The sequence below is a fragment of the Microtus pennsylvanicus genome, chromosome 3 (assembly GCF_037038515.1).
Source record: "Microtus pennsylvanicus isolate mMicPen1 chromosome 3, mMicPen1.hap1, whole genome shotgun sequence".
NCBI lineage: Eukaryota > Metazoa > Chordata > Mammalia > Rodentia > Cricetidae > Microtus > Microtus pennsylvanicus.
The window spans coordinates 115368505-115392241 of record NC_134581.1 but is presented as its reverse complement, the minus strand read 5'-3'; the positions used below and the strand labels follow the sequence as shown (position 1 = coordinate 115392241).

Here is a 23737-nt window from a genome sequence, read left to right as displayed (position 1 = left end):
AAACATTTACATTTTATTTTATTCATTGTTTTATTCATTCGATATTAAAGCCATGATGCAGTCAGAAAGACCAATAGGAACATGACAGCTGACAACACTGTCGTTTAGTTATGCATCTATTGTGTTATTTTAATGTTTATATATTCAGGGTCTGTGTGAGATGACGATGATGATGATGATGATTTGACTTATGATGATGATGATAATGATGATTATGTTGATTTATAATGATGATATGCATGAAGAGGCTCGAAGACAACTTACAGGTTTCAGTTCTCTCCTTTCACTATGTGGGCCAAAGATCAAAGTTTATCAGGCTGAAAGGCAAACCCCTTTATCAACTGAGACATCTCACCACCCTGTTTCATGTTTGAATGCAATAAGCTGTCTGAGAAATATTGAAATGGTTGAAGTTTCCAAAGGCCCTAGAATACTACTTTGTGATCAGAGTGAAATTTAACCATATTTTGTCAACTACCAATAGTGATAAACCTTAACCTCAGTTTGGAGACACAGTTAAGGGAGTAACTGAGAAAATGGGGTTGAAACACTGTAATGGCTGTAAGTGACCGATGAACTGAAATAGGAACTATCGCTTGTCTTTTTTCTTTTATTATCTGTACATGTTTGCTCACAAGTGTGTTACTGGGAATGGATCTCAAGTACATGTACACATTATAAATATTCTTTCCATGAGCCATATTCATATTCCAACTATTATATGTTTTCTTAGTAACAATAGTAATTTTAATTCAATGATCTAATAATTTATTTCACATCAGGGGTCCTGTGGAGAAGACTTTACTGCAGTTTCAGCCCAGGTGATTCTAAAAAGAATGATATCTGTTCTGGAAGACCTAATGATGATCAGGTTACAGTAAACAATGGAAAACAATTTTCCCCAGGACAGGTGTTTGACAGGCACTTGGACAAAAATAAAGTCTTTTTTTCCCCTCTTTTCTTTTTCTTTTTTGGTTGTTTTTAAGACAGGGTTTCTCTGTAGCTTGGGAGCCTGTTCTGGAACAAGCTCCTGTAGACTAGGCTTGTCTTGAACTCACAGAGATCCACCTGCCTCTGCCTCCTGATTACTGGGATTAAAGGTGTGTGTGCACCACCACCTTCTGGTTAGGAGAAAGTCTTGTAAGTTTTTTTAAGTCAAAATCATAACAGCTTGAATATTTGCCATTTCTGCAATTGGTATATCTTTACCATAACTAAGGAGTCATAGCATAAGCCAGTTTACATATTTAACTGAATAATTTTAAATGCTATAAGAGAAATAATTGCTCATTCTTTTTCTAGCATATGACTCTTTCTGTGTCTGGTTAAGGGCAGTGAAATGAATACATGGTACTCTTTGGAGTTTGACGTCCTCACACTACTTGTGTCGAGATTAATGCAATATACACTTATCATGGGTTCTCTTTCACTCTGTGCAGTTGACCACTATCTAAATGCAGTACAATGTCTCATTAATGGACATTTAGATTGCTTCTAGTTCAGGAACGATGGGGATTAATGTGAGTCTTCAGATAAATAGGTAAATATTTAGAGGGAAAGGTGAATCGTGTGGTGAAGTTCATCTTACCCCTTCTGTTCTGTTGTGGCTACCTTGCTATGGTTTTAAAATCCATTTCCCTGACAATGAAGATGAAGGACCTTGTATTGTGGTTATTGGTCATTTCACCATTTATAAATCAACATATCTTGCTCAATATATTTCATTCCTGAATCTTATATCTTACTGCACAAAAAATAAACCAAATAAAAATTCTCCCAAATAATTCAACTGTTATTTTCTTAAATAAAACAGGACAATGTTCAATATGCATGAGAAATGCTACCCAACATCCTTTATTCACTAGATTAATTAATTATTAAATCAACAAATAAGTTGAAACTCACCATTTTGTTTAATCGTAGATTCACGAGACCCACAACATTTCTATAAATGTTACAATATCCAGAATTAATAAAACCCACAAATGAAATGACAGTTCCACTTTCCACTAACACTGAAAATGAGAGATAAAGAAGGGAGATACAATTAATTACAATTATGTCGCATAAAAATCTTTTTGTGTATTCTGACAAGAAAAATTATCCTACTTGATTCAATAGCTCTTTATGGTCATTTTCTAAATAGACACCACTTTACAGATACAACATTATGTAAAGTGAAATTTTAAAAGTGTGTCTGGTGTTCATAAATATGTACCCGTCTAGAAATAATCACTGGCAATGCTTTGCCAGGAACGCAATCATGTGCTACTATTATCTCATAGAGATGAGGGGAGTCTTGAGAAGCACCCATCTGCAGAAAATGCTGAATTCAATGCTAAAACTATTTCTAGGTGCTGGAGAGATGACTCAGCAATTAAGAGAGTGTACTGCTTCTCCCAGAGGTCTGAGTTTGGTTCCCAGTACCCTTATCAGGCTGATATTAAACACCTAGAATGGAAGCTCCAGGGAAAACCAATGGCTCTGGTCACCTCGGGCACCTGCACTAAACTGTGTGCACACATGCACACACAGAGAGGAAATAATAATAATAATAATAGCAAATCTTTGAAAATATGTCTAATGTGTCAGATTTAAAACTTCCAGAGATTTAAGTAGTGAGTCCACAAAAATTAATGATTGACTCTCCAGACCCTCCCTATACCTTTGGCTGGAACAAGCAACTTTCTGAATATATTAGCAGTTCCAAGCAAAGGTTTTCAGGGTATACTGGCCTATCATAAAGCATGTTCGACTTGTTCCTATGTGTTCTTAAACAATTACATTACTTTTGTGAACTGTGGCTTTTGGCCTGCTTGAAATTCTCTGCATGTTCTTTGTATGACTTTAGATGAGCAAGTGGGGGAGGAGAGGCAGAAAGACTGTGTTTTCCAAACCCAGAGATTTCTTCAAAGTCCTTTCTTCAATGGTTTCTTTCTTCAAAGCTCCTCCTCTCTCTTTTTTGTGTGTTTATCGTATTTTTAGGGGACTGGTATTCAGAGTTCTATTACACTGTACTTTGCTGGTCTTGTTACTCTGGCTTTTGAGGATCTGATCTTTATAGAATTTATGTTTGTTTTTCTTTTTCATTTTAACTTTCAGAATTGCTTTGTAATATGAACTTTAATTTCCCCTGTGATTGATGCTTTCTTTAATAAATATATGAAATACACTTAGCTATATATGCCATAGAGGAAATACTATATATGAATTTGTTATTACTTCTGTGAATTTTGAACCTCGGGCTTTCTAAATATTTCAACTGTACCTAGAATCTTAATTTAAAAATCACTGAAGGATAAAAAGTACCATAAGCAAGTCAGTATAATTCAAAATTATAAACATGTACCTCAAATACTACAAGCCATAAGGATACAAAATGCTATATGTAATTATTTAAATATTAAATTATATCAAAGTGCATTGGATAAGGATGTATATGTTCTCATAAAATTGGAAAAAATTAGTTGATTATAACAGTCAATCTTTAGTATTTATTTTTAATTTTGAAATTTCATCTTACCTGCAGGTAGGCTGCCCCAATACCCACCCCCATGCACAGAACCCTGAAAACTACTAGTCCCATCCTGTCCCTAAACTTGCCTATCCTTCTGCAATCTCAGTAGAACTCTGAAACACTGCTTCCATTAATACAGAGATGACTAAGAGGTGAAGGCCCAGCCACCTGGTAGGACACCCAACCCTCTAGGACCTTCCTAGTGGGGCAAATCCCCAGTCCCCCCAACTCCCTCAGCTTCTCTAGCCAGCCATGAGGAGAGTTTCCTCAAGGAAGGCTGGCCCAATACCTACCCCATCCATGGGACCCTGTAAGCTACTAGTTCCATCCCACCACCAATATCGCCTATCCTTCTGCAACCTCAGTGGAACTCTGAAACACTGCTTGCTATAATACAGAGAGGACCAAGAGGTGAGTGACCAGTCAACAGGCAGGACACCCCATTCTCCAGGCCCTTCATAGTGGGGCAAAACCATGGGCCCCTCAGCCACCTGCCTCAGCAAACAGGAGAGTTTCAAGGGAGAGGATCAAGAGAAAGGACCAAGAGATCAATTCTAAAGCACAAGCTGTGACTGTACAGAATGGAACAAGAGATCAAACCAGGAGAGAAGAACAAGAAAGAAAACTAAGAGTGACCTCAGTGGCTCCCCGAGACTCAGACATTGAGAGTATAGAGCAGACTAAGACCAATTCCCAAAGACTCAGACAACCACTGCAAGGATTGGACCAAGACGCAAAGACACTGCCATCATCAATTGAAGGAATAAATGAGTAGATGGCAATGCAAGAATTCATCAAAAAACCTAAAAAGCAACATGACAACACCGGAACCCAGCTGTCACACAACCTGAAGACTTGATCAACTTAACCTAGAAGAATCATGATGTGGGATTTCCCTCTGTATGTTGTGGTTACCATTGATAAATAAAAGAACTGCTTTGGACCTATAGCAGAGCAATACCACTTTGGGGCATATAAACTTAAGATGCTCAAGCATACTACAAAGACATATGTCCAACTATGTTCATAGCAGCATTATTTGTAATAGAACCTGGAAACAACCTAGATGTTGTTTAACTGAAGAATGGATAAAGAGTGTGTGGCACATTTGCACATTAGAGTACTGATGTGGGAGTGCCATATATCAATCTGTTGATTTCATTGGTTAAGTAATAAACAAACTGCTTGGGCTCATAGCTTAGAACATGCGTGGGTGGAGTAAACAGAACAGAATGCTGGGAGGAAGAGGAAGTGAGGTAAGACGCCCCAGACAGAGATGCCATGCTCCCCGCTCCTGGGCAGATGCACGCAATGAAGCTCCGACCCAGGATGGACGTAGGCTAGAATCTTCCCGGTTAGACCGGAGCTACACAGTTTATTAGAGATGGGTTGATCGGGATATCAGAATTAGCCAGTAAGGGCTAGAGCTAATGGGCCAAGCAGAATGGGCCAAGCAGTGTTTAAATGAATACAGTTTGTGTGTTGTTATTTCGAGCATAAGCTAGCAGGCAGCCGGGGTGCTGGGGACGCAGCGCCACCACTAATAATACAACAGAGTACTACTAAGTGGTAAAAAAAAATTGACATCTTGAATTTTGCATTCAAATAGGTGTAACCAAGAAGCACCATCCTAAGTGAGGCAACCCAGACCCACAAATGTGAATATGGTATGTACTCACTCATAAATGGATACTAGCTATAAACATAGGATATTGAACCTATAGAAGCTAAGTAGCAAAGTGAACCCTAAGTAAAACATATGTAGATCTACCTGGAAAGACAAAATAGACAAGATCATCTGACAAATTGGGAACATAGGGGTGGGGAGAGAAGAGAGGGTAAAGGGGAAGAGGAAAGGAGAAGGGGAGGGGTGAGAAGAACTTGAGGGAAAAGAATAGTCAAGATGGAGGAAGGACAAAGATGAGAGCAAGGAAAGAAATATCTTGATTGAGGGAGCCATTATGGGATGAGCAAGAAACCTGGCTCTAGGAAATTCCCAGGAATCCACAAGGATGACCCCAGTAAAGACCCTAAGCAATAGAGGAGAGGGTGCCCCAACAGTTCTTGCCCTGTAGTTAGACTGATGAATATCTTAAGTATCACCATGGAACCTTCCAGCAACTGATGGAAACGGAGGCAGAGACCCTCATGAGAACACTGGACTGAGCTCCCAAAATCCAGTTGAAGACTGGGAGGAATGAGAATATGAACCAAGAGGTTAAGAACATGATATGGGTTCACCAACTGAAACAGTTTACCTGAGCTAATGGAAGATAACCAACTCCAGCTGGACTGGTAAGGAACAAGCATAGGACCAAACTAGGCCCTCTGAATGTGGCTGACAGTGGCATGGTTGGGGCAGACTGAGGGGCCACTGGCAGTGGCACCAGAATTAATCCCTACTACTTGTACTGGCTTTTTGGGAACCAATCTCTTTGGACGGATACCTTGCTCAGCCTAGATAAAGTAGGGAGGGTTTTTTTGTTTGTTTGTTTGTTTTGGGTTTTTTTTTTTTTTTGGTTTTTCGAGACAGGGTTTCTCTGTGGTTTTGGAGCCTGTCCTGGAACTAGCTCTTGTAGACCAGGCTGGTCTCGAACTCACAGAGATCTGCCTGCCTCTGCCTCCCGAGTGCTGGGATTAAAGGTGTGTGCCACCACCGCCCGGCCCTGTAGGGAGGGTTTTGAACCATCCCCAAAGCAATGTGTTTTCCCTCTCTGAAGGGTGGATGGGCAGTAGGGGTGCAGGAGTAAGTGAAAAAAATGGGATGAGGGGAGTGAATGGGAACTTGGATTGGGTTTGTATAATGAAAAAATAAAATTTGTTTTCTTTTTAAAAAAATAAATAAAATAAAGCAATAAAAAATAAAATTCATCTCTTTCCTGTTTTTGCATGATTTCACTTTTGGAATGCATAAAACATCTTTTCACATGTACAAAGATGATTTACCTCATTGTTTTTGTTGACTCTCATCTCTTACTCTATAATGTTCCATAATTAACAAATTCCCTTTTTAATGGATATTTAAGATGATTAATATTGTAAAATATAGTGCAACAAAATTATTACATCAAAATTTATACAAATTCTGAATATATTAATATCATATTTTAGAAAGATTTATCCAGTACATAGATTTTACTCTGCTTCACTTTTGCCAAATTAACCTTGAAACATCTTACACCTATTATTTCATCTTTCTAAACTACAAAAATTATTTTCTTACTTTGACAACATTGTATTATGAATGTATTAAAATTGTATTAATTATGTATTAAAATGAAATTTTAATATTTGAACTTTTTTGTTTGTTTTCTCTTTGGGAGTTGCCTTTTCTTTCTCTTATTCTAAGTGTATCACTTAGTAACTTTTCTGAATGTTTCTTTATTTTTGTCTCATATTTGTGTCGAGTCTACTTTAGCTTTGTAACTCTTCATTTGGTAAAGCTATCTCTTTATAATTGTAACTCTTGCTAATATAGGAAATGATTTATCAGATTGACATTTATGTATTGTTAATTCATGGTAATTAGTATACAAAACAATGGATTCCATTTTGACATTTTCCATGTAGTTAAATATAAGACATACATCAATTTAATCTACATGGGTAGTAGAAAAAGACAAGATCTCTTGAGTAAATTGGGAGCATGAGAGCCTTGGGAGACGGTTGGAGGGAAGGGGAGAGGAGGGGAGGGAAGCAGAAAAAAATGTAGAGATCAATAAAAATCAATAAAATTTCCATGCCAAAAAATAAAAAAAACAATTTTAATGTGTATTCTAAAAAAATAGGTGGCTAAACATTAGAAATATCAAGTTGATGTCACCATATAACCTTGTTTTTCCTAATTTAATGAAAACTAATAATTTTAATAAGTTTCTTTAAAAGTTTACTGTCAAGAACATAAAAACATGTATGTTGGATCTCCCTCAGAAGAATCAACAAAATAATCCTGATTTCCTCAAAGACACACATCACTCAGGATGCTGAATGACCAACCAGGGAAGTTGCTAAATGGTTCCTTATTGAAGAAAACTTGTTGGATTGTGTGTATCTGATTTCTTTTCTTTAAAACTATATTTTAAATATTTTAGAAATATATGAGTAAATGAAGACCAAGGTACTTCTTGTAAGTAACTGTTTAGCATGCAATCAGAATCATTCTGTATAATGTTTGAGTAATTACCATTAATGTTTCAACACCAGTCATGCATTCCGTGATGGAAACACAAAATTGATTAATATTTTATTTTTATTTTAAATATTCTCTAGATAAACTTTAGCAATATTTTCTACAATAATAATTGTCAAACAAATCTAAGATTAATATTAAGGCAGGCTGTGCCCAAAGTGGCAAATTCTGTATGACTGTGCCCTTTCTAAAATAGAAGCTGAGTAAATGCTATTTTAATGCAGAAGTTTGCCAAGGGTTTTGGTAAAGAATGACTTAGTGTTAAAACAAACATCATAGAAGCCGACATTTTAGAGAAACATGGCTATGCATTAAATAATGGAATTAAAATTTAAAACTAAAAGAAAGCCACTTGAGATATTTAAATGCTATAACTATACTCTTTGATCCAAAGCATGCAATATCTAATTTTTTTAAGAAAAACAAACACAGCAGCACCAAACATTTTTAAATTCCTATAAGACTGAGAACCTAAAGGGAATGAAAGGGAAAATCAGGTCTTTGACCTGCCTGTCCTGTATTTATCGAAAATTTGTCATGCAAAGTATTTTATGCAATTTTATCTGAAATTTCTAAATCTTCTCAAATGCTGCTCATATCCACCAAAAATACCCCAAACAACACTATCTTTTAAGCTTGTAAACTGGCACAAGAGAAAAGGGGTAAATTAATTGCATGTGTAAGACTTGATGCATGCAAAAGTGCACAAAAATGAACAAGAGCAACGAAGATGAAAGAAAAAGAAAATGGATTGTCACTGGAGAAATTTTATTTCCCCTTTTCGTGGCTAAAGCAAGCATCTACTACATTTCAGAGCATTTTAAATTCTATTTTATAACAGACGTTTAGCCTGAAAGCTCTGAGGAAACATGTTTGAATCCTAAACGTATAGCAATGCCGCTGATCCAGAAGTGCAGTATTCACAGCCAAAGAGCTTACCCCATGGCTCATGATGTCATCTGACCATCAGAAGCAATGCATAGAGGAACTGTGCACACTACTCTGAGACCATTCATTAAAAAAAAAATACTGCAGCCATGGAGCAAAGCACCATTTTATTAAAAAGAGAATTTTATCTTAGAGATTTTTATCTTAATGCACTCATGCAGTGCCTTGAAAACAAAGAAAATAAGAAGAGAGTAACTAGCATTTGAAATATGGTAGCTCCCAGATATCACTAAAAGCAATACTAATGATTGTAGATAGAGGTGTAGATTGGAGACAGGGACAGAGGTAGAGACAAAGGTATATTACTGCTTTCATAAATCTATGGTGGCCTACAAAACAAAAAAGAGGGAGGTAAAACATTTCTTGTAAAAGTAATCTTGAGCAGAATCCATCCAGACCTCACAGAAGTACTCAGAGGGATTATGTTTCCTACTGCTATATGAAAACAATTATATAAGCTCCATAAACCCTGCCCCTCTGCAAAGTTTGGAACACTTGTTAAAGGTGAAACCTCCTAACACACAGCTTGTAGTTGTAGTTCAAATGTTAGGGACCTGCAAATGACAGATCTGATGCAGATTAGAGCTGGGCAAAAAACAGAGATGAGTTGGGTCCAACAAGGAGCAGTCACACAGAAGACAATATTCAACCTAAATGAGAGTCAATCCTGTTCACTTCTGAATTATGCTGCATGAACACCCTAAAGAAGACCTTTTTTCATGTCAGAATCACACATGCACAAGGCATGTACATTTTGTTGTCTGCATCCTTTTAAAAAATACTCTTTGGCAGTCTAGAGTTTCAAGAAGGTATTTATCATTGAAGATTGATAATTCTGTCCCTGCCAGAATGAATTGTTAAGAGCAGATTTTGTCTCTTCAGTTATCAAAATACTTTTCATTTTAGTTAAGTGTGCAATAGAAGGCCCAAACATATGAATTGGATATTTGTAATGATGCAGTTTCTTTTCTTTCCATTGAATTTCACTGGACAGGAGCAAGTTCTTGGCATGGGTTCTTTTTGCTGTGTTTCTCTACTTTGACAGTGGCAGAGGATGAACTCAGGGACTTGGGCAAATCATGTAAGTGCTCTCTCATTCAGTTTTACCTAGCCTTTAAGTTGAGTTGTTCTATCAGCTATTCCCAGATAAGACCTGCCAACTATGCCACATCACTTTCTGGCGCAGATGATTCCCATTTACTTTCCAAACATAACCAAACAAATAAATCCCTGTTTTCATTTTGTTTTTACTATCTTTTGGAAAGCAATCAACTAATATTCGCCACAGTAGAGAATATAATCTGAGCTATTAAACATGATTTTAATGGATGTTATTTGTAATACACCTCATCAGTTTTAAATTATACTCCATATCTTTTTCAATTACTAAATCTCTGAAATCAAAATGTAAACTCTGTAGTGATGAATACTTTGTAGTTACTTAAATATTTGATTTTAAGATACATTTTTATTGCTATAAAGGAAACTAGTGTAGCGTTTCAGACACAGCAGATGTTCAATAAAAATATTAATTAACTAAAATCAAATGATGATATTCTGACAAATCCTTGTGGGGACTGTTTTTTGATAAAATGGTTAACCCTCTAATAGCTTTCAATTTTTAGGTAGGGACAGTGAACTTCCTTTGTGTAAGTGAAATGTGTTTATTGCACAGTATTAGGAAGCTCCAGGAATGTCAAAAACAAAATTTCAAAAGAACACAGTAAGTAAGTAAAACCAAGTGTAAAAGGTCCCCAAGTAGTGAGTGGAGAAAATTTCATAGTTGTTGCTTAGTCTTTTTATTTGTGGTGTAAAAGCTGAGCCTCAGACCAGCATGCTCCTCACTGGGTTTGCTAAAATAAATAAAACAAAAGCTGTTCCCCAGTCCCTCCACATGCTGCTAAAGAACCATTTCTTCATAGAAGATTCCACAGGTAGAGCTCAAACTTTCTCCTGCCTTGGCAAGCAAGCTGGAGTTAGGAAGTCACTCAACAGTGCAATCTGCATGAATCATCCATCATATTCATGTGGTTATCACGGTGATATTAATAGGAGTGTGCCTAGGAGAAAAAAACTAATATGTGGGGATATTTTGGTGGATTATATTTATCAGTGATCATTCGATTTATTATCTTATAAAGCAAAAAGTTATATACTGAAGTTTAAATAGAATGAATGAAAATGAAGCTGAATATTTGATAAATTCTAAAAGTTCTTTTACTATTGGTGATTTCGGTGTGAATAGACTTTCAGATGCTGTTTAGCTAATGTCATTAGCACTGTGCAAGTTTGAAAACAAAAATACATTTGGAGTCTTAAGAGTTGATCAGTCAAACTAATTCTTTGAAAAAAAATCATACTAAGTGATTAAAGAATGTAAAAGAACTGACCAGCATGGGGTTTAATTATTTTGTTTGAAAAATAATAAATCATAGTTTTGTCTAAACAAAAACCCTGCCGTCATCACTGTCATTCATCATCAATTTTTGAAAACCCTACAAATATTAGGTACACTGAAAAATAAAAGGGAATGGGCCAATTCCAGAAAAATATGAAGCCTAGTGGGAAAATTGGAAGCTGCAAAGTTTAAAGTTGTGAGATGGCTTCTGAAGTAGAGCAGGGTTTGGAAAATTTCACCCCATGGGTCAAATGTGACCAAATACCTGTGACAAATAGCTTTCAAGGTAAAAGTGGTCTTCACACTTTAAAGTAAAAAAAAGAAAAAAGCATATGCAATGATGAGATGGTATTCCATGAACATTTTAAAACAAGTGCTTTCTGATTATTTTCAGAAAGATTACAAACTCCTAAGGTATGAAATAAATATCGATGTATGTGAAGAATCAGTAGTATACCTTAAATTTTTCTTTTAAAAAAACCATTACTAATGAGTGAATGTAGCTTAGTGGACATTTGGAATCTTCTGGAAGGGGGAAATGACAAGTGAAGAGGATCAGCTAGACAATGACACAACACTGAAAGCAAACGTCAAGTTTGACTGAGCCACCCGAGCCAAGAGTTGACCTGAGAAGACTGAGTTACACTGAAACTTGAATCAAGAAATATTTTAAATTACATTAGAAACTTTTGAAATTTTACTAATAAAGGGGAAATGTGTTATTTCGAAGCAGATGGCTACAAGAAACATTTTCATATTTGACAGTACTAAAAGAGAAAAAAAAAGAGTACAAAGAATTTAAAGCAACAAAATACAAGAATAAAACAGAAGAGAAAATATTGAAATTGACCAGTGAGAAAATCTCAATATGTAAACATGTACACACAAATACCAGTAGGCTCACAGCTGCTTTCACATCCGAAATGATAATGGAAATCAGAAAATAATGGTTTAGCACTCTTAACATGTACAAACAACCTGATCAAGTGCAGATCTTATACATAAATAAAACACCTCCTAAAAGCAAATCGGAGATTTGTAAAAGTAACCAGGAGTGAATGGGGGTGGGGTAGGGGAGAGTAAATGGAGGGAATGGGAAATGGGGAGAGAGTGGGAACTTGGATTGGCATGTATAAAGAAAAAAGATAGTTTGTTCTATGCTCTACTGGAAGGCCTGCAGAACTACACAGAAAGGCACAAATAATTGACTCAATGGGTTAAGAAACATAAAAAGAAGAGTGAAGTTAGAAGGAGGATATGGTCACAGAAGGCAGTAGAGGACTTTGAAAAGACAATAAGGGAGGTGGTGGTGGATATGATCAACATAATTGTATATATGAATAAAATTCTCAAAAAATCTAAACAATCAAAGGCCCCAGTCTGAGAGTTCCTTGAGGTATGAGTATGGATCCTTGAGAACAAGATCTTTGACCACCTGTAGGACTCACTGATGGATAAGGCACTAATGCCAGAAGTTTCCTAAGAAACTTGAGAGGCTAAATGTGCACTTGTTCTTTAGGAAGACCTTCAAAACTTGTGCCTGATGACTGAAACACTTGTGGTTTTTGGTGACTAGATATTACTTAGTTTTACTCCCATTATTACTTCCACGTTTTGTCTTTTAGAAGTAATTTGATAGTTACTGTTTTTTTTTCCAGTTTCTTATGTTATATGTATGTGACGGTTTTTTGGAGAATAAAAAGGAAGATTACGTGCCAATAGAAGCAAGATAACAACCATTGTTTGTCAAGTTAATTTATTCTTTTTATATATAGATATGATGTATTTTTGGAATAGTTTGGCTAGTAAGATAAGTTAGTTGTGAGTCATGACTTAAAAAAGAATAACACAAGACAAAATTATAAGCAACCCTAGAGAGCATAGTCATCAGGCACTTCATGTGTTAACCCAGCATGTAAGAAGCTACGGGGAGCTAAAAAAGAACTTAGAATCAGAAACTTCCAATGACAACCCCTAATGTCTTTTAACCTTTTAAAAAATTAGCTAAATCTCTTTGAAACTTTATCTAATAAACCTTCTTAAAATAAGATCAAAACACACTTTGCATGCTTTGGAAATCATTCACTTTTAATTTTAAACTCAGAAAAAGTAAGTGCAATTTCAGCCACAGTTTTGTTTACTGATAGTAATCCAGTATAAATTGTAAGTCGAGAAGTATCACATCCGATGCTTTATTTGATACATTGTTCATTACTATGAAAAGATGGGATTACTTTGATGGAATATATTCCTAACCCAGATCAGTTTGTTTATAAGACCATAGTATGTTTGTACTGAAAAGGGATTTACAGGAAGATTTGTCATTCTTTTCTAAGGGAGATAGATCTCTTCTAAATCCATGTAAATTCATGCTCTAACCTATATACACTTAGTACTGAGTGGAAATGTTATTTTTACTTTTTCAGTAACAAAGTGTCTAATACAGTAGATTGTTTAACAAATGTTGTTACTTTTCAAGACATCCAAGTCTTTGAAAAGTGTTTTGTCAAGTACAGTTTAGTCCTTTAATAGGAAACTTAAGTATTTTATATAAATATTTTAGTTTGAAAAACTAAATGCATTAAGATTATAGGATCATAGCCCCTCCCACATTCCAGAATACTTTGCTCACATCGTTTTAAATAGCTTAAGTGTAGTTTCTTTCTATCTTTTGTACTACATAAGTTGTTACTAGAATTATAGACTGAAATATTACCTTTATGTGTACTAGCCACTGAGAATAAGCTTATGGTCAATATTTGACATATATGATATGAAGTAGGAAATTTATGAGAGACACAAAATATCCATATTTATTAAATATTTCTCTGCAATAAATATACTGAATTTAGAAAGGCTAAACTCTCATTTTATATGTTAGTTTACTACCTGGTTTCCACATGTACATGTGAATAATCTATTGTTAATTATGCATGACAATTCAATATTATTAATTGTTAATTATTAATCTTCCCTTACTGGTGGTCTGGTGTTTAGTATTTGGTAGCCTTTCAATATTATTAATATAATTATTTTAATATCAATAACTTATAGTATCAATGTTATTAATATTCAATGTCATTAATGCTAATGATATTGTTGTTGATAATATCAATATTAATAGTCATCATTTTCATTAGCAAGGCATATTTAATAAATGTGCAGCATACTTTAAATACTATGTTTTAAGAAAGGATATTGTAAATACAAACTCTGAAAGTTAATTCACCAAATCTGGGTTTATTAGAATATTTCTGTGCTTTGAAGACTTAACTTGTCTCTCCTAACACTAACTTTTTCCTACAGTACCCTACCAAGCAGTACATTCTGTACCATACTGAATTGAAACTCGTTTCCCCGTTAACTAGTGATTACTCCCAAGGATAACCTAGTGCAAATTACAGCCACTGTGCAGGAGATAAATGTGGAGTTTACATAAATTTCATATTTAGTGTTCCTAACCATCCTAAAGGTACCTCTCTAAGTATATAAAATATTCTAAGAGCTGTAAAATCTGAATCAGAAATATTTCCTTTCCAAGGACTTCCCTAGGTGATTTATAAAGCTGTTACATTTTCACTGATGACTATAACACAGATGTCCATTGATTGTGATTAAGAACTTACCCAAACAAGAGAGTGAGGAAACCCTGGCTATGGCAACCTCCTGCCTTCGTCATTGACAGTTTGGCCCCTACTGTGAGTCTGTGTGCAGCAGTAGAAGTGTGGAGAGATGGAGATGAGGAATGGAGGACTGTACTAAAGCTGCTCTTTAAGTGAAGCATGTTCACTTTTTAACTAAAAAGGGAATTAATTTAAATATCCAATCATAGGTAATAATTTCTTAAAAAAGAGATTGCCTATATGAAAAAAATATTATTTAAAATATTGAAACTATGAAGAATTACAAATTCCAATAATATAATTTTACATAAAGAAACTAGTCTAAAATTGCATTAAACTTACCATGACCTGGAGGAAAAATTTTCCATTTACTAAGTGAAACTAGTTCGTATATGGATAAAGTAGGCCAGTTTTCGTAAAAAGGACATTTGCGAATTAATTTCAACTTTTGCACATTATCACGTTTTACTTTTTCCTGAAAAAGAATGCCATCATCAAATTTCAAATTTAAGAATGAACAAAAACTAGCAAATAGAGAAATAGTAGAAAAAGAAAAGTAACAACTGTATGACTATTACTCAATATTGAATAGTATTTGACTATCACTATGGTCAATAGGTATCCTGAAATTTTAATTTTCAGATCTGTTTACCAATATTCTCACTTTTTTCCATAATGTTATACATGTCTATAAATGTTAAACTATTTTAAAGCTGTTATACATGACTCAAAATATGTGTGTATGTATGTGTGTGTATACATAGAGATATGTGTGTGTGTGTGCGTGTGTACATAGAGGTGTGTGTGTGTGTGTGTGTGTGTGTGTGTGTGTGTGTGTGTGTGTAGCTGATTCTGATGAGGGAAACCAACAAGGAAATCTCCTTAAGCAAACCATTCTGAAATTCGCATATATTTGATATCTAGCATTTGGGAAAATGTTGAATTTTGAGAAAGTCACCTGTTTTTGAAGTCACCACATCAAAAGAAATTTTTTATCCTTTGAGATTCTAAGCAAGAGGACAAAGGCATCTTTATCTTCTCCCAGCATGACCTGCACGTACTATAAAGGGTCTGGACCTCCATTAGAACCTGTCAGGAAGACTATGGGGACCTTCCAAACTCAACATTTAAATAAGCTTTTCTACCCTCTAAATGAAGGAAGAAAAAATGAATTTGCATAAACAAATTGTCCTAAACATCACATCTGAATGCTCAGAATTAAGTTTAAATGCCTTTTCATACAGTCCTGGTTTTGCAAGTTTAAATGACTCTGAAATAGAATGTCAAACATTCTGCCTTTTATGGCTTCTCTGTTGTTTTAGTAAACAAAATAACCCAAAACAATCTGAGGAAAAGAGCATTTATTTCAGCTTACAAGTTACAGCCCATCATCTAGAGAAGCCAGGATGGAAGCTCAAGGCAGCAAGCAGGAACAGTAGCAGAGACCATGGGGGAAATGCCGCCTACCTGCTTACTTTCCCAGTTTATTCATCTATCTCTCTTATATTACACAGGTCCACCTGTCCAGGGATGGGAGCACCCATAATGTGGCCCTCCACATCAATTGGCAATTAAGAAAATGCCCCCACAGATATGCCTATGACTCCATCGGATACAGGTGATTCTTTAACTAAAATCTCCTCTTCCATGGTATGTCTAGGTCTGTGTCAAGTTGACAGAAAGTGACTAGTTTAGGTTCTGAATAAAAAGAGTGCAGACTATTGAGATCTTGAAAGCAAAAGTGATCTGAAATATCATGGTGTTGATATGCAAACTACCTATTTGCTAACTGAGTGAATGGATGATTTTGAAATTCATAAAAAGCTAAAAAGTTTCCATAATACACATTAACGGAGAACCTGCCTTCCATGCCAGCTACCTGAACGAAGCTGTTGAAGTGTTGTTCATCAAATAAACCCGATATATGCTATCTATAATCAAGTCAAACTTCAAAAGTAACATAGATGTGCACACCATACCAATTTTAACTTCTCAAACTCCTTTGCAGGAATTTTAAGGATTTCACAGTCCTCTTCAATCACCACTGAATGTAGAGTTTTATCCATTTCAGTCTCAGATGTAACTTCCAGTGAGCCAAAGGTACTCCACTGTTTCAGCTGTGGAAAGCATCAATAGCAGACAGACTTCAGCAGTGCTCATTGACACCTACACACAATGACACCGGTGAGAATTGTATGACCCATCTAGGTGAGCCTGCAAAAAGGCTGCATTCATAGTTCCAGTGCAATGAGAGAAGGGGTCACTCATCTCTGTAGAGATGGCTCATGCAGCTCCAGACATGCCTTTCTCTCCACACAATTTTTATTCTTTGGCAACATCAAGAAAATAACATAAGAAAGGATCCTGCTTTATTTATTCAGCCATTTCCCTGAAGTACCAGAAAAGCACTTGGTATACTGTCAAAATTAAATAATTATTTGATGAAAGCAGGCTGCAAATACTCAATATACAGTTTCTTTATTAATAGCCTTGTATGTTTGTAGTGGCAAATAAAATAAATACAATGTTATGTCATGGATAAATCATTTATATATGTGTATTTGTGTAGGGTTATCTAATTTAATATGTAAGAGATATACATTAAACAGAATGTTATCAGTAGAATATATAGGTCACCATGGCAAAAAGAGACAATTCATTGTCACATGGAGTATCTATGCTATGCTTGCCTAGGAAAAACTCTAGAGAATGTGAATAACAAGTGGCATATTTACATGAAATTTGAACTTCCTTAAAATAACAAATCAATATGACTATTCAAGATACTGTTTGGTGGCTACTGCATGTATAATGCAGAGAAAGACTTATTCTTTTTCTTCTTGAAGAAATAAATAGTTGAGCTTGGCGCAGTAATCCCTAAAGAAAGAGAGTATTTAAACAAGAGAATCACTGTTGAGGACAAAGTGATCCACATTGCTATTTAACTGGGATGAGGTCACGAACGACTGAGTTCTGGAGATTGTTCAAATGTAGGATAGAACATAAGGTTCATTATCATCCAAGGTGAGAAACTGGAATTGATCCTAACGCCTAGGAACTCTGATGAACACTACGAATGTAAAATACAGACAAAAAAAGACTACATACACTAATCCATGAGAAAAACAGGAAGTTGCATTTCAGCTATGAGATTTGACAGAATTTTTAGAAAATGAGCTATCTAGCTCAGCAACTTGCATGTGTGTGGGTTCCCATTTTCACATAGTGAAAACCCACAGCAGACTAGTTAATGCAAATTCTAGTGACAACCCAGGAAGATAAAAATGTTTAAAGTCATGTGTAAGCTTCGGAGGAAAGGAAATCACACAGAAGCAAATAGCCTTAGGATGGCTAATTAATAAGACTGCAAGTCATATACATGACTGAACACCAACGAAGAAAAATCTACAATGAATGTTTAAAAAATCCAAAGAACCTATTCACATTGAATAGTGATTTTATTTGGACATAAAATCAGATCATGAAATAAAAAAAACAAAAATATTTTGGAAGGAAAATAACAACTAAAACTGTAAATAAAATTTACTGAAAGGATACATACAGAATAAAGCAAATCAAATTGAATTCATATACAACATTTAATTAGTACTTAAAATATGTAATTGTGGAAGGAATAGAATTAAGGGTGTTGAGCAGATTGGCAGAAGGACATACATCAAAACTTCAGAAGAAGCCCAAAAGAATGTGGTAAACATAGTCTGTGATTGACAGTGATTGCAAAATTAAGCCTCTCAAATAAAGGAACACATAAAGAATGAGTTCTGTCAGTGCTCAGTACTCAGATTCTGAGTTGAGAGATGAACCCTAATTATTCTGCTCTTCCAGCTGCCCCCTACAAAACTGTTACAAAGAATTTCAAGCAGACATTTTATCCCTTATGTTCCTCAGCATTTCTTATTGTTATTACCCAGTCCAAATTTAGTCCAAATTTGTCCAATTTACCGGTTCACAATGACTTCTAAATACTTATGGAAGCTTTCTTTCTTGATCAAGTAGTCATAAACACTGGACCCCGTAATACTAATTGTGAAATCATAAGGCTTTCAGTGCCTCTTTCCTTTGTAATTATTTCACTGAATTGGTTTTATATTTTTCAGTTTTATAATGTTTCTACTTTGTTCTATAAATACAGCCATCTTCAAAGAGCTCAGGTAGAGTAACTTCTAACCTGGAAATTATATTTACATAAAATGGCAATGCAGAGCTAGAGAAACACAAACAAGATGATGGTTCTGTATGTTATGCTGAACAAATAGTTATAAGATGAATTTCAGTAAAAAAAAAAAAACACTACCAAAGGAGAATTGATGCACGGAATTTGAATACTATAATGGTAAATGCAAAAAGCACTGTTGATTACTACAAATTTAAATGTAAATGAATAATATAGACTGTTCCTAACATGCTTAAAATTCTTTCTGATATTTAACTCAGAAGAAAGGAACATAAAGATATTTGAGATTAATAGTGTGCGTATATAAAAATTATTTAGCCAAGAGATACCATACAAAGTATGAAGCGAGTTCCACTAGGACCTGGGGGAGTCTCCTTCTCAGTCTCAGAACTAATCTTACAGCCCACCCCCTATCTCTATAATAACCTCAGTTAGTCCCTCATGTCACAGTGGGAATTTGAAGATCTCACATGAGATCTCAGGCAGGCCCACCATAGCCTTATTATCCAGGGCAGAATCTATTGCTATTTATGTCAAACTCATCCAGATATGAAAATGTCTATAAAACTGAACATAAGGAAAAGTAATTTATTCAAAAAAGGATACTTTGAAGTATTTATATTTTTCTAATATACTACTATAATAGGCAGAACCACACTAAATATTTATATGCCTACTTTTGATCAGGGACCCTGGTCAAGTTCTATCAGTGAGGATTTAGAGGGGAAAAAAAAGCAAAAACCAAAACTTTTCTCATAGGAAAAAATAAACGTTCTCAATACTTGTCCTTTTCTTTAAACTGTTGCTCCCATTTAAGTCATGGCTGTCCTATCAGCAACTGTAACTCCACCGGGAGCTGTTAAACCTAAGTGGCAAGAGCCAGGGCCGGAGGGAATTCTGTTCCCTCAACACCAACTCTTTCAAAACTACAAACGGAATTTACCTAAATCTCTGTCTCTCTAAAGAACTCTGAGATTCAAAAGTTGTGGTGAAATTCTGCTCCTCAGAGGCTGAATAGCAAGAAGCTCACCCTCCTGCTTCTCCTCTCCCTCCTTAAAAACGCACCTCCACCTGGCTTCTCCCTACAACTTCCTATCAGCTAGTTACTAATTCAACCTTCTAACTACAAGTGAATTTTACGTAATCAAACACATCTTTGCATCATTAAATAAATGATCCAAGCCACACAAAAGTAACACACCTTAAAATAATATTCTACAACAGTTATTAATAAAATAGTTACACATAGCATGAATATAAAAATATGGGAAGTCTATGTACAACACATAGACACTATGTATCAATATATAATATAATAAATTACCAAGAGCACCAAAATCTGCATGTTTCAACTCAAGAAATAGCCAATTCACCATTCTCCACACTTGTGTTCTGTTCCATTTTTCAATAGACAAAAGGTTGACCACTCACATTGATAAGGGTTGTTCTTATCTCTCAGTCTACTGGTTCAAATATTTAATCTCTTCCTGGAACAACCAGGAGGCACACCACACCCTTAGTCTAGTTACAATGGCATATACAACTGGCCATCAGTAAAAAAAAGAAAAAACAATCATATATATATATATATATATATATATATATATATATATAAAACATTATATATAATATATATTTAAAGCATTTCTAAAAATAGACATGGTATTATACTCTCTAATCCCAGCTTCTCTTGAAATATGAGGCAAATGATTCAAAGGTTAAGTGTTCAAATCTAGACAGCTGATTACAGAAACAAATTAGAATAATTAGGTGTTTAAAGATTTTCATTTATTATATTTTTGCTTTTCTTTGTTTTACTTTTTATTCTTTTTACATTATCATACTCTAATCACCATTTAATACTCAGTTTTACTTTTGTGCACAGGAATAATTTTAGTCAGTCATTAAGTTACATAAATATTTTAACTATTCAGTAAATTTTTATCATGCAAAGAATTTATTTCCTATGCCTTCTTCATCTTATCTTCGGTGGCCTTTTCTCGGTTTTATTTTTCCCATTTCTCTGACCACAGATGGCCATTTGGTTTCTTGGATATTCACAAGTTGTCTCCATTATTCTTTGCAAGTTGATAAGGTAAAGGATAAAACCTAACAGTGAAGAGTCTTATGTTCCCTCAGATTCCCACAGTCCACAAACAAGAGGACTAGAATTTGATCTCAGATCATTCAGTGCCCATTCTTTCCTCTTTAGCATGCACTTAGCAGAAGATTTTAAAGGTATATTCTAGGGTCTTGTGAGATGGCTCAGTGGCTAAGAGGGCTCACTGTTACTGCAGGGGAATAGATTTCCTTTCTTGGACCCACATCTGATGGCTCGTCACCTCAAGACCTAGCAATACCACTTTTGGGTATATACTCAAGGACATGTGCTCAATTCCAGTTCATGGCAACATTATTTGTCATAGCCAGAACCTGGAAACAACTTAAATGCCCCCCAACTAAAGATTGGATAAAGAAGATGTGGTATATTTATACAATGGAGTACTATACCACAGAAAAAAAGTAATGACACCTTGAAATTTGCGGGCAAATAGTGAAGTAACCCAGAACAAGAAAGACAAATATATAAGTAGTCACTCATAAATGGCTTTTACACATAAAGCAAAGAAAAACTAGCCTCCAATTCATAATCCCCTAGAACCTAGACCATAAAGAGGACCCGAAGGGATACATACATGGATCTAATCTACATGGGAAGTAGAAAAAGACAAGATCTCTTGAGTCAATTGGGAGCATGGGAGTCATAGGAGAGGAAAGAAGGGGAGGGGAGGAAGGGAAGAAAGTGGAGAAAGAGATATAGGTCAATAAAAAAAATGTTCCTTGAAATAAAAAAATCAATCCAGGAATATATCCAGGTACTGGTGGCTCACACCTTTAATCCCAGCACTAGGGGGGTGGAGACAGGATCTATTTAACTGGGCAAGGAACGGAATATAAAAGGGAAGAGACAGGAACTCACTGGAGGGTGGAGTCTGAGGTTTTGTGGAGACACAGTGCAGTTTAGGCAGTCTGAGGACTGTCCCTTCAGTCTGATCATTGGTAGAGGTAAAATGTCTCTGTAGTGACTTACTACTGTTCTGCTTCTCTGATCTACAGCTTTAACCCCTATATCTGTCTCTGGGTGTTTATTATTCGTGCTACACCCATTAAAACCAGGATTGTGACAGGGCTGTCCACCACTCCCACCTCTTTTCAATTTAGTGCTCAATGCATCATCTGAAGCAATAAGGCAAGAGAAGGAAATTAAAGAGATGCAAATCAGAAAAGAAGTCAAAATATCCCTGCTTGCAGATGATATCTTCTTATAATAAGAGCACTGAAAAACTCCAACAGAAAACTTGTAGGAATTATCAATGAGTTCAGCAAATTAGCAGGATACAAAATTGACTTAGAAACATCAGAATTATTTCTTACACCAACAACAAGCAGAGAGAAAGAGACCATGCTTATATTTCTATTCATATCAATCTCAAAAACATATTTAGAAATAAACGGCAAAGGAGGCAAAAAACCTCTGGAAGGAAAACTAAATCTCTAAGGAAAGAGATGTTTGCCTTTTCTTCTCACTGTGACAAATACCTGACAGAAGCAGTGTAAGAAAGGAAGAATTTGTGTAGGTTTAATATCTGAAGATACAGTCAGTAGCCAGGGCAAGAGTGCAAGGCATGTGATCACATCCAGTCCACTGCTAGGAGGCAGAGAGAGATAAAAGCCATATTAGGGTGGCTCTGTGTTTTAGGGTGAGTCTTCCTGCCTCAATTTTTATACATCTATATACATGTAACAAAAACAATTAAAGAACATTAAAGAAAGAGAGACCATAAATTGAGAGGGAGCAAGGAGGATTCAGATATGGAAGGATTGGAGGAAGGAACGGGAAAAAGGAAAATGAGGTCATTTAAAAAAATTTAAAAGTATTTAATAAAAAAGGAAAGAAAGAGCACTAATCTAACACCCATAAGGAGTCTACACAAATCCAGAAGTGATTGAACTCGCATTTTTATGTTGATAGATTGTCTATAAGAAAAAATATAATGTCTTAATTATTATAATGAGATAAATTCATTAATTCCTTTAATATTGCTTTTAAGAAAAACATAATATCTGGGTGGTGGTTATGCATGCCTTTAATACTAGCAATTGGAAGGCAGAGGCAGATGGATCTCTGTGAGTTCGAGGCTCAGCTTGTCTACAGAGTGTTTCAGGAAGTGGAAAGGTACGAGAAACCCTGTCTCAAAAACAAATGCTCGAAGAAAAGCATAATAAAAACACATTTTTCGTCTATCTCCCTTCAAATCATCTGCTCTTGCTTCTTCATCCAAAGTTAGCACAATTCCTCTTCCACTGAATCAGCCTTGCTTATGTCTTATAAGTATATATATTGCAACCACAGCCTTTGCAAGTGTGCAATATACTTCTGAAAGATTCCTTCATTAATAGTCTTGATCAAATGTCATGGTCAATAGTATCAGTGTCATTTATATTTGAGGGCTATCTTATTTGGGCAAACTTAAGTGCCTGAAGATTTTGGAATCTAGAAATCTAAGATATAAAAATTTTGTTATAGTTTTAACTCTGTCTTTACAAAAGCTTAAACTTCTTACCACTAACTGCTGTGAAGGCAGGTATATCTCAGCCACTGTGGAGTCTTTCAACTGCACATCAAAAACAAGGCTTTCTCTGGATATTGAAGAGATAACAGAGTCTTCATCATCACCCAGACTTCTTAATACCTTTACCTGAGGTCGAGCAAAGCCCTTCAGTATGATATAAAGTCCATCATCACCAATCACTGAAATAAATTGAAACCAAATAGATAATGATCTGGCTGACAAATAGATTATAC

At 35.4% G+C, this 23737-nt stretch overlaps 1 protein-coding gene across 2 annotated transcripts in view; it reads right to left on the bottom strand.

Annotated features, from left to right (window-relative positions):
- Cnbd1 (cyclic nucleotide binding domain containing 1) overlaps positions 1-23737 on the bottom strand; it is a 249320-nt gene that overhangs the window by 62635 nt on the left and 162948 nt on the right. For both annotated transcript variants that reach the window (XM_075968028.1, XM_075968029.1), the window contains exons 6-9: positions 23496-23683; positions 16655-16792; positions 15018-15150; positions 1906-2015 (exon numbers count right to left, since the gene is read on the bottom strand). In XM_075968028.1, the coding sequence (XP_075824143.1) occupies positions 1906-2015; positions 15018-15150; positions 16655-16792; positions 23496-23683 (569 nt within the window). The remainder of the gene's footprint in view (positions 1-1905; positions 2016-15017; positions 15151-16654; positions 16793-23495; positions 23684-23737) is intronic.